Source organism: Brachyhypopomus gauderio, unplaced genomic scaffold (genome assembly GCF_052324685.1).
Source record: "Brachyhypopomus gauderio isolate BG-103 unplaced genomic scaffold, BGAUD_0.2 sc360, whole genome shotgun sequence".
Taxonomy (NCBI): Eukaryota; Metazoa; Chordata; class Actinopteri; order Gymnotiformes; family Hypopomidae; genus Brachyhypopomus; species Brachyhypopomus gauderio.
Window position 1 is genome coordinate 20,045 of NW_027507181.1, and position 12,021 is coordinate 32,065.

Below are 12,021 nucleotides of genomic sequence, written 5' to 3' on the forward strand. Positions count from 1 at the left end.
ATCACACCATATCACACACACACGCACACTCTCTCTCTCTCTCTCTCTCTCTCTCTCTCTCTCTCTCTCTCATGTACACACATACACTCTCTGTTCCATGAATTGGTTGCAGTGTATGGATATTAATGGATCCAGGTAGTGACTCCTGCTACAAATCGTGTCATCAAAGTCCTGTCATAAATGTGGTGATACATATTATTGTAATGTTTTCAAACATGTCAGCTGTAAACATGTTCAGGGATGTTGTGACAGCATGTGGGGGCATCTCAGTGTGTCCATTTGCTTGATAAATACCACACACTACATTTAAAGCTTAGACAGATTTCCTGTTAACTGTCAGTCAGTGTGACAGACACACACACACACACACACACACACACACACACACACACAACTATATTGCTAATTCTCATCAGTATATTCCCCCCCTCCCTAAAAGCTTCAGTGTGATTGTTCAGAAAAATGCCCCCCCCCCCCCCCACACACACACACACACAACTATACTGCTAATTTTCTCATCAGTATATTCCCCCCTCCCTAAAAGCTTCAGTGTGATTGTTCAGAAACATGCCCCCCCCCCCACACACACACACACACTCTACCCAGGCTCACCTATGATGTAGTAGTCATGGAGGTTTTTGAACTCATGCCCCCAGAGGTTGGGGGAGAACTCCTGGAACTTGATGGTGAAGCGCATGTCAGCGTTGGGTTTGTCACAGGTGAGCAGCAGGCTGGGGGCGCCGGCCACCTCACACCTGTCTGCCTCCTCACGTCTCGCCACCAGGTACAGCTTGTAGTACTCGTACTCGGGGGTGGAGCGAGGGCCCGCCGGGCTGGAGCCGGGACACACCAGGTCCAAACGGTCTCCGATCTGAGGGTAGAGGATGTAACCCCGCTCATCACCAAACCTGGGGGGGAACGACACATCAGACGCTCTGAAAGGGAACTAAGGAAGAAAGAGTAATGATGGTCTCCATGGAAACTGTGATTGACAGGCTGATATTTGCCTGTGTGTGTGTGTGTGTGTGTGTGTGTGTGTGTGTGTGTGTGTGTGTGTGTGTGAGACAGCTAACTGGGTTTGATGCCAATCTGCCCTTTTATTCTCAGTGCATTTTCCCCCATACACAAACACACACGCCCTTTGGTGCGTGTGTGTGAGAGGGCGTGTGTGTGGCTATGCGTGTCAATGTGATGTAAATGCATGTGTGTGCGTGTGCATGTGCGTGTGTGTGCACAGACAGAACATTAATTCAGATATAAATCATTCAGATAATCAGCAGAATTAAAGTGACTATATTACTAGGGCAGAATAACAAATCATCTGATGAGCATGACAGTTGTACCCCCCCCCCCCCCCCCCAAATAAAAAATACAATGACAGTTGTCCCCCCCAAACAGAAACAACAATAACGACAGTTGTTCCCCTCTCCCCAAAATTCTCTAAATGGTCTGTTTGAAATAGCCTCCTACTGAATACTGCACCCTGCCCTCAGTATACACTGTGTACACACACCATACTACAAGGTCACATGAACATGTGAACTTTGCATCCGCTTGGGAAATATTTGCCACCATTGTTGCATGATTGAATGCAGGACCCCACGGGGACAGATGTGGTTGTGCACTGGAATATTTTGCAGAACTATGTCATCCAGGTATCGTTTGCATACTGAAGAAATGTTGGTACACGTGTAGAATGTAGCACAAAGACTTTCAAAGATTTTGTAAACAAATTAGATTAGATTTAATAAAACTAAAATAAAAGCCTTGCAATAGTGGTATAGTCTCTACTCGGTTACAATGACCACAATGAACTTGTTTGGTTGAGGCACAGTTGGATGAACAGTTAATTAGATCTTACCTAACCATAGGTAGATGTAGTTAAGGTTCACTTAGCTCAGTGTTTATGACTAGCTAGCATAAGCATATTAGCACTTAGCTGCTATACTACTCATGCTGCCCATAAAGTAGCATGTTAGTATTTAACAGTTCAGCACATATATTATGTGCTGAGATGTTTAACACCATGTGACTGCTTTAAGAATCACACAGGTTCAATGTAGTCCACCATATGTGTACTCGGAAAGTTACATTAATCCCAGCTGAGCTGAGAAACATTATCAGTCAATACAAGAATAAATCGCATGAACACCCAAGCCTCATACATTGGTCTTGTATCTTTGACCTTGTAGAACATGGAACTTCTGTATTTAGGTCAAGATCTATGATAATTTGTACATGACTAAAGTTTTTTATGCATGAGGCGTTCAGTTACACTTTCCATAAAATAAAATATGATTCGTGGCCATCTCGACAAGTCATGGGCAGTGTACTATTATCTGGGATCATTTCTCCTGTTGGTAGAGTGAGTTTGCTCAAATATGTCGTAGATGTCTTCCATTATTGCGATACCTTCATTTTGAGAGACCTTATTACACCTTAATTACTGCGCACGTCGTCATTGTGTGAGCACAAAGACGGAATAAACCTTTGATGCAATATGTTATTGCGATTAAAATATTTTTCATTAACATTTTATTACTCTTTAAAGAAATAGGGTCAACAATGTGACTGCAAAAATCTGTAAAGGTGAACATGATCACGCATAAAACGTATAACTAAAAGAAAGAAAGAACAAACTTCCACAGTGTCGTAACCTACGTTGTTGGGTTTAATTGCTAGACGTGGTAATTGCATGGAGGAGGTTTGTCTTTGAGAGGACGGTGGAGCTCAAAAGATGGCAAGCTGTAAACTAGGTTGGAAATCAGTTGGTGTTAGACTCGACAACTAATTTGGCTCCCCATCTACTAACTACCGCACAGAATATGAAGAGTATGAACAGGTTTAGTTTAGTTGGGTATCCACGCCAGGCCCTACATGCACAACACAAAACACACTGTGCTTATCCTATAATAAAAGTCCCTTATGCAAGAAAAGAGACGAGACAGGCCAGCACGCGCCACCGGTCACATCTCTAAACACACGGGACACATTCATGCCATTACCTGAAAGCTTCAGGTTTAAGTAAATAAACAAAACCTTTTTTCATTTTATATGATGTTTCTATTAATATTAGTAAGCAACAATTAATATCCTATTAGTACAGTATAAAACCTCTACAAACACAGTTTTTAAGGATACAAAAATATCGTGGACTTATCGACAGGAATGGATTGACCGCAGTAGCCCCGTCTCAACCTCTTATCTCCTCCTGAAACGTGTTAATGCGAAGAAAGCACCATGACATTTTCATTTTCTGGGGAAAAGCATGTAGGAGTCCAATTAACCACACTGTCGGCTACCATGTCATGAGAGGGAGGGAGGGAGGGAGGGAGGGGGAGAGAGAGAGAGAGAGAGAGAGGAGGAGAGAGAGAGAGAGAGAGAGAGGAGAGAGAGAGAGAGAGAGAGAGAGAGAGAGAGAGAGAGAGGAAGTCAGTCAGTCTTAGTAATAGAAAATTAGGTTTATTAATTGAAGTAAAATGACAAAAGGTAAACACGTGACACAGCATGTGCCCACAACAATTAGCATATGGACAGGTATTGATTAGCATATGGACATGTAGCCATTAGCTCTTCTTATAGCTCAATTAGCTGTCACACATCTCACACACCCACACACCCGCACCGCGCACACACACACAACACACACACACACACACACACACACGTGCGCACACACACGCACACACACATGCACACACACACACACACACCTGCCCATTCTAAGCGACATGGACACCCTAGCCTCATCATTATTATATAGTTACCATCATCATCATCATCATCATCATTATCATTAGTTATTATCATTATTTAAGTAATCATCATTATTAACATCATCATTATGATGATAATGTAATTATAATTAGTTATTATCAAAGTAAACATCATTATTAATATTATTAGTTATCATGATCTAAGCTCTCATCATTATCTAAGTTAGCATCATCATTTTTATTATTATCTATGTAATCATAATTATTATCATCATTATCGTTATCCAAGTAATCATCATCATTATTATTATCTTTATTATCTAAGTTATCCCTGTTATCCTGATCATTAGTTATTATCATTATCTGAGTGCATTTCCACTACTCAGTCAGAACGCCTCTCTGGATTATTTTAATCCAGCTTCTTTTAATGGAGTTGAGCTGATTCACACCAGGCTGCACTCTGTTGTGTCATGAACATCGCACCAGGCCCGAGGTCTCCATTACCTCACTGAATTCCCCATTACCACTCCAACTAAAACCACCAAAGCTGGACCAAAGGCTCAGTACAGCCTGAACTTCAGCTTTAAATGTGCACCCCATGTTACTGTGTAGGCCAGTGTTAATGTACCAGCTGTGAACACCATTCATGCAAGACAGAGCCGCCTCTCAACAGTCCCTCACCTCCCTGCCACACATCACTCCGCACGCTGCACGTCCCCACACCACCATACAGGTCCCCACACCACCATACAGGTCCCCACACCACCATACACGTCCCCACACCACCATACACGTTCCCACACCACCATACACGTTCCCACACCACCATACACGTCCCGACACCACCATACACGTCCCGACACCACCATACACGTCCCCACACCACCATACACGTCCCCACACCACCATACACGTCCCCACACCACCATACACGTCCCCACACCACCATACACGTCCAAACTATGTCCTGGTTGAGTACTCAGCCTGGAGAAGCTCAGTGCATTCCAGTCACACACACACACACACACACACACACACACACACACACACACACACACACACACACACACACACACACGTGGGCTAAGGACACCATAGCTGATGTGGTTAAAACAGTTGTATGGATTCATCTAAACAGTCTGTCAGTAGGAATGAATCACGCTGGGCACACACACTCACACAAACTGCATCCTTAAGGTGGAGGCTACCATCAGCCAAAGTTGCAGCATGTCGTAGTTTAAATAAGCCAAACTGAGATCAAAACAAACAACAAGCAGAAGTCGTGGACAGATAGTCAGACAGACAGATAGTCAGACAGACAGGTAGTCAGACAGACAGGTAGTCAGACAGACAGATAGTCAGGCAGACAGGTAGTCAGACAGACAGGTAGTCAGACAGACAGGTAGTCAGACAGACAGGTAGTCAGACAGACAGGTAGCCAGGCAGACAGGTAGCCAGGCAGACAGACGTTTGATACTCAGGCCTAAAGCTATCGCAAAGGTGTATTATGTTCTGGTGGTTCGAACTACATTGCACAGAGAACTCTGAGACAGTGGGTCTGTTTTTTTAGACTGGGGGAAAGAAAAGAACAAAGACAGTAAGTAAATGATTCCAGCTCAGCCTGGGGGGGTTTGCAGCAGCCTGGGGTGATTATGTGTGTGGGGGGTTTTTTTCATGCTAGGTGTTTTTAATTGACTCTCGAGAACAGAGAGAGATCACTCAAATCCGGGAGTTTAACCAGAAAACGAAACCAGAGGATAAGAAGCACAGTGGATAAATCCAAACATATAAAACGTGTTAGGAACCTCAAAACCAGGATAAGCAGTGAATTCTGCCCCCAAAGCAGAACAGCAGCATTTCAGACATCACCAGCAGCATGAATCAGCAACATTTACTGCTGACTAATGACTTAGGTTCCCCATAAAAACACCCCATAAGAGCCCCCCATGTGCACACAGCACTGGCAGACTGAAAGCATTAACAGCAGGGTGGGATTTAGGATTTGTGGAGGAATCCAGTAGTGACGGAGGGGACTGAGCAGACATTAAGATACCATAGCTTCTACAGATCAGACCATACCTTCTACAGATCAGGCCATACCTTCTACAGATCAGGCCATACCTTCTACAGATCAGGCCATACCTTCTACAGATCAGACCATACCTTCTACAGATCAGACCATACCTTCTACAGATCAGGCCATACCTTCTACAGATCAGGCCATACCTTCTACAGATCAGGCCATACCTTCTACAGATCAGGCCATACCTTCTACAGATCAGGCCATACCTTCTACAGATCAGACCATACCTTCTACAGATCAGGCCATACCTTCTACAGATCAGACCATACCTTCTACAGATCAGACCATACATTCTACAGATCAGGCCATACCTTCTTCTGATCAGTCCATACCTTCTACAGATCAGAAGACTGGTCCCAATCGCACTGTCCTCACATCTTGAATTGTGGTGAGCTTTTAGAACTTCCACACCATTCACTGTTCAACATGTCCATTGCTTTACAAAAAAGCATTTCATACTGGTTGAGTTCTAAAGCTGATTTCTTGGTGGCGTCTCGGACAGGGTCCTTTTAAACACCAGTGGGGCGGAAAAGCCTTCATGGCTTCAGCAGCCAGCAATGGGACGTGATAAACCCGACTGCATTCAGTCGGAGGTTTTTTTGGACTTTCTGAAGCTCAGAAATGACTCCAGACGCCTGGAGAGCCGTTAGAAGGCAGCAGCAGGCAGGAAGAACCAACCCTCCACCGCACTGCAGCTATGTGGAAAATAAGATTAATTTGGAATATATATAGAAAACGTATTATTGTTTCAACGCTTGTGTGTTAAACAGGGCCTTTGGCTTTTTCTACTCTGGGTTTAAAGGATCTCCAGCGTGTGACCAGAGGAGAGTGTGAGAGCTGCAGCTGGAGGTGCTGAGTGTGTGGAATTATGGTAAGTGGTCAGAGAGCTTCATTTCATGTGTTTATCAGTGGTGTTTAATTAGCTCTGGGCTGTAGATAGCCTGCAGATTCCTGACCGATGACCAAACTGCTCAGTGCAACCCACTTATCATTCACACACACACACACACACACACACACACACACACACACACACACACACACACAGTGACACAGGCCAACCCGTGTGTGTACACACACCCACTCTCGTTGAGTGCAGTGCATGGCCTCTTGCCCTCACTAACTGGGGCAGTAGGTGGTGGAACCCCCCACCCCACGGGGCAGAGGCTGCTGGAGACTTGGGGGGAGGGGCTGGTCAGCCATTGAACTTGCCCCTGGTTCTCAAAGCGACAGGGAAAACACTCATCATGGCCAAATCACTGAGATGATTAAAAATGCACAGCGCTAAAAATATCCTTCGCTTTGTTTGGAAGTGAGGAAGAGCACCGTGAAGTGAGGAGCTATTCCCTATTCCCACTCTCTCTCTCTCTCTCTCTCTCTCTCAAACACACGTCTGGAGTCTCGGGGGAATTAAACGATTTGCATTCTCCTTAAAGTGTGTGAATGAAATGTCAGTCAGTCTGTGCTGAATGTGTCTGTATTGTGTGTGGAGAGGAACAGGGAGGAAAGCATAGATGGACAGAGGAAAGGAGATGGAGAGGGAGATGAAAAGAGAGAGATGGAGAGAGGTAGAGAGAGATGAAGAGAGAGATGGAGAGATAGGTGGAAAGAGAGGTAGAGAGAGAGATGAAGAGAGTTGGAGAGAGATGTGGAAAGTAAATGAGAAGATTTGAATATGTAACTGAGAGGGGACAGCTATCAGGAACCTAGACGGTAAAGGCTAAAGATAATGAGATTTGAGTCATTTGTGTGATAAATGAATATCTTGTATGTGACTTTGTAACAACAACCCCGTGTTCTCACTTATGTTTGCATGATCTGTGATGTCACGGTGTAGTTGTGTCATTCACATCGCTATAATAATAATAATAATAATAAACAAACATAAAAAAAAAAGCAGTTTGTCAATTACTATAGACCATGTTTGTGCCTTTGGAGAACATATTACAGAGCATGAACTACACGATGATCAGGAACTGGGAAGGGGAGAGAGAGAGAGAGAGAGAGAGAGGAGAGAGAGAGAGAGAGAGAGAGAGAGAGAGAGAGAGACAGAGAGAGAGAGAGAGAGAGAGAGAGAGAGAGAGAGAGAGAGAGAGACAAAGACAGAAAGAATAAAATTACGAACAGGAACAATAACAAGTGGATCATGGATCAAGATGGCTGACCAGTAGAACCTTGAACGGGCTAAACAGATAAATTGTCATGGCGATCTCTGGCAGCAGTGCCCAGTGCCCAGTGCCCATCCTCATACTGTATGGCTTGCACCAGCGCCATGGGAAAGCCGTAACCGTGGCGTCCCACCGAACAATCCCGAGGCTTCGAATTCCCCCCCCCGACGGCCACTGAGACCGGAAATGAAATCAGAACACTGGTGAGATCTGAGAAAACGATACCGACGTATCTCAGGAGCAGCAAAAACGGAGGCATGACTACACCACAAACACAGATCACGTGGTGTAGATCACACGTGGTTCACCAGGCCCAACAGGGTGGACATACCAACCATCCAAGAAGAAAAGACAAACACACAAACGTGGCATCGACCTCCTGACCTCAGTTCGGAAGAACGATCCACATTTACAAAAATTTACAGGACTTTTTTTGTAAGCGAGCGCTGCGAGACATCTCAGCTCCACGGAGGGGCCAACCCCAAGCGTCACCCTCCGCCGCAGGAGTTTTTAAAAACAGCCGACATTTAACGGCTTGTAAAAGTAACTGAGAACGCAGTGCAGGTGTGTCACTGACAACAGACGCCACCTTCAACACTCCGAGTGGAGCACTGTCAAAAACCATGACGACTGGTGTCAAAGCCTCTGCGTGTTGGAGGAGCTGGAGACGGGTGGAGCGTCAGCACGGCCCGCACTGCTCCGACACCTCCACACGCAAACTAAGTGACACTTAGAACTGTCTGCTTCTCCTCAACATCCCCGGTTCTCAAGGGGAGGCTTTTAAAACTGCGCATAAGCACATTTAAGAGAGACTCGCACAGTCCTGATTCTTTACTGCTGATATATCCTGGTAGTATTTGAGCGTCACCTGGTTTTCCTTTTAGCCCTGTACATTCCTGAATGTATTTCTGCATTTTCCCCCCATGTTACAAGACTCTAGACACTAAATACGATGAGCAGGTGTCATGCACACACGGAGCATGTGCACCACGTGTTTCTTGAGGTCATGCCCCGAAGCCGTGAAAGACATCTCGGCCTGGTGCATGGCGACCGGCCACGCAGCGCTGCGGACCGTTTAAACACTACGGCACGAGTGACCACCAGAACAAACAACTAAAAGACAACAGAGGAGATGAGAAGGGAGAAGCCAGGAAACATGGAGAGTGCTAAAAGACAACAAAATGAAAGAAGACAAGAGAAACCGGAGGGAAGAGAGGAACATGTAACCTTTGAGAATGTGAGGAGTGACAGCATGAGTGTGTGTGTGTGTGTGTGTGTGTGTGTGTGTGTGTGTAAGGGGTTGTAATCCCCTCACATACAGCTTTGCTGCCTGACTGATGGTGGAGTGTTCCATATGAAGGGCTAATGGAGGGGTGGCACACAGAAGACTATCCTCCCACACTCCCACCCCTGTAATCTGGGTCAAGTGGTACAATCCATTTTATACCACTATCAAAATCTCTCCTTTTAACGCAATGCATTTACTATGGGCCATTAGCTTCAGGGGGGAAAGCAGTTAAATGATATTTGATTGAGAGGGAACTGCAATAGAGGAATGTCAATGCTAAAGGCACTCTAAGTGTTTAAGGCACAGGCCTCTCAACCATTTAAGAGACACTGCTCTTCCCTTTAAGAGAGAGTGCACAGGCACTTGGGCATAACAGCCCTGGAAATGCTTAAACAAATATAAGAGAACAAATTGAACTCACCACTACAGACACAGACACACAAACACACAGATGTTTAACCAGTTTCTCATTATGTCAGGAACACAAGCAGCTCTCAATTCTGCTACGACTTGGCAACAAATTCCTCCCACCTCAGGGGCCTCTCCCAATTTGCTACAGCTTATCCAACACCTCCGCCCACCCAGGCCCCTGCTCCGCCCACTACCTTGCTCACCATACTTGATGAACCCCCCCCCCCACCCTACCCACCCATCTCAAATCCTTAAAATGTTTTAATTTGAAACGCTTAACCCAGTTAACTGATTCTTTATCTGCCTCCAATTAGCAGCTGATTCATTAAATATTGAGCAGCCTGTGAAGGATTAATTTTTAATGTGTGCATATGAGGGGAAGAGTTGTACGACAACTTCCCCTGGAGTGAGAGACACAGAGACAGAGATGGAGAGACAAAGACAGAGAGACAGAGACAGAGAGAAAGAGAGACGGAGAGGTGCAGAAGCAGCCTACTCTAGAATGTTTACACTTGTTTAGTCAAACAAAGGAACAAAAATAAATGAGAATTTATAAAGTCCAACCAAACAACGCCAAACTGCTCCTCGCTCTCTACAGACGGGACTCCAGCCCTCTGTCCTCTACCTGCTGTCCTCTGTCCTCTGTCCTAGTCCTGCAGTGTCTCCATGTCTCTCTGTCTGCTGATGTTGTGAGGTGAGCAGGAACACTTCAATCACTCAAGCCACATATTAACTTCTAAAAACACCGGGAAACATCGAGCGTGTGGCCACAGCTGCTGTTTGAGCCTGTTCGCTACGGGCAGTTCTCAGCATCGCCAATACAGAAGCTTGCCATTAGAATGCATATATGCGTCTAGGTCGGTGTGGCCATGAGAGAGGGATTTTGTGTGTGTGTGTGTGTGTGTGTGTGTGTGTGTGTGTGTGTGTGTGTGTGTGTGTGAACCCGCGGCGGATGGCTTGCACGTAAACACGTTGACCTTTTCAGGCAGCCGAGGAACATCTCACCCTCACTCCGCCTCTCAGCCAAAGGCTTTTCATCCATGTGCTGTCTTCACCTTTCTCACTCCTGCTGGCACCACTAACCCACAGCTGCAGAGAAGGGGCGGATTGCACCTGCCTGCTCTAGCCCCGCCCAGCCCCGCCCTGGCTCCGCCCAGCCCCGCCTAGCCCCGCCTAGCCCCGCCCCATCTTCAAGGTCTTCATCCATTGCTTGGATCCTTATCTTCTGCTCTGAAGGCCGGTCTGGAGCTCGATGGAGGTGTCTGCTTGCATCTTGAGGTCGGAGAACCCCCTTCCCACCGCGTGGACGTGGAAGCGTTTCCGTCAATCTCCACCGCGTCCTCCCGTGACTGGGTGAGAAGACAGGTGGTGCTGGGGTGGAGCAGGTGAAGGCTGGGCCCAGTACAGGCTCCCCTCCATGGAGGGTGGAGAGAGCGAAGCCAGAAGACCACAGCGGGGCTGTGGAGGGTGATGAAGAACACCACCTGCTCTGTGTCCTGCTCAGAGTGAGCTGAGATCACCCTGATCCACACACGCACTAGGGCAAAGTGTGCCATACATGGTCTTGAATCCAAAGGGCCACCATAATAAATAACTGCCAGGGGAAGTGTGTGTGTGTGTGCCCATGACAAAACATGACAAACAGCTGCAGGTTTGTGTGAGTTGTGTAATAACAACCACAGTCAGTACTTATGCTCTGGGCTTCTGTTGTAGCAGTTTATGACTGTTTATTGGCTCGGTAAACAGAGTCTATGATTAAATTGGGAACATGAATTTGTACTCATACACGAACCCTCAACCCTACATGTATTTTAGAAGTATTTTTAAGCACACCAAACTTTAAATAAAGGAAATTTGAGTAAAGAAACCGCACAAGGGATAACTGTGAGTAATTCTGATTTCCATCAGTTGAAACAGATCTGTGTGTGTGGCACACCAACGTACCTTCTGTTTAGGGAATTCCAGAAGATGGGCTCCATGTTCGCTGCGGCGACCGCTAAGCGCTCCGTGAGGAATATAATGAAAAACGCCAGGCTGGCCCGGTCCGGGAGCGCCATAGTCACCGGGACCCCCCCGTGTCGCGGTTCCACTCCCCACCAACGACCACGGAAAAGAGCGGAGACAAAGACTTCAGCACGGGGCGAAGTTGACGAGATCCTTCAAAGCGTGAAGAGACGCGACTTCAGCATCAGCATCCCAAAAACACACGCGTCAAACACGGAGACGTGCGAGCCGCATTAAACCCACTAAACTCCCCAAGTCTCTGTTCCATAGGCTAGATGTACTTCATTATTCAAGTGCAGCTTTGCGATCGTCGTCTTCGGTTGCAAAAACTGATAAAACACCAGAGAACAT

The 12,021-nt window shown here is 46.2% G+C and overlaps 1 protein-coding gene across 1 annotated transcript; it reads right to left on the reverse strand.

Annotated features, from left to right (window-relative positions):
- Positions 1–612: 612 nt before the first annotated feature.
- LOC143505039 (ephrin-B3-like) lies at positions 613–11,734 on the reverse strand (the record flags this gene model as incomplete). Its single annotated transcript, XM_076996086.1, has 2 exons — positions 11,611–11,734; positions 613–908 (listed from the first exon to the last, which is right to left on the reverse strand). Coding segments are annotated over exons 1-2 (409 nt in total), but the record flags the coding sequence as incomplete, so codon positions are not given.
- Positions 11,735–12,021: the final 287 nt, after the last annotated feature.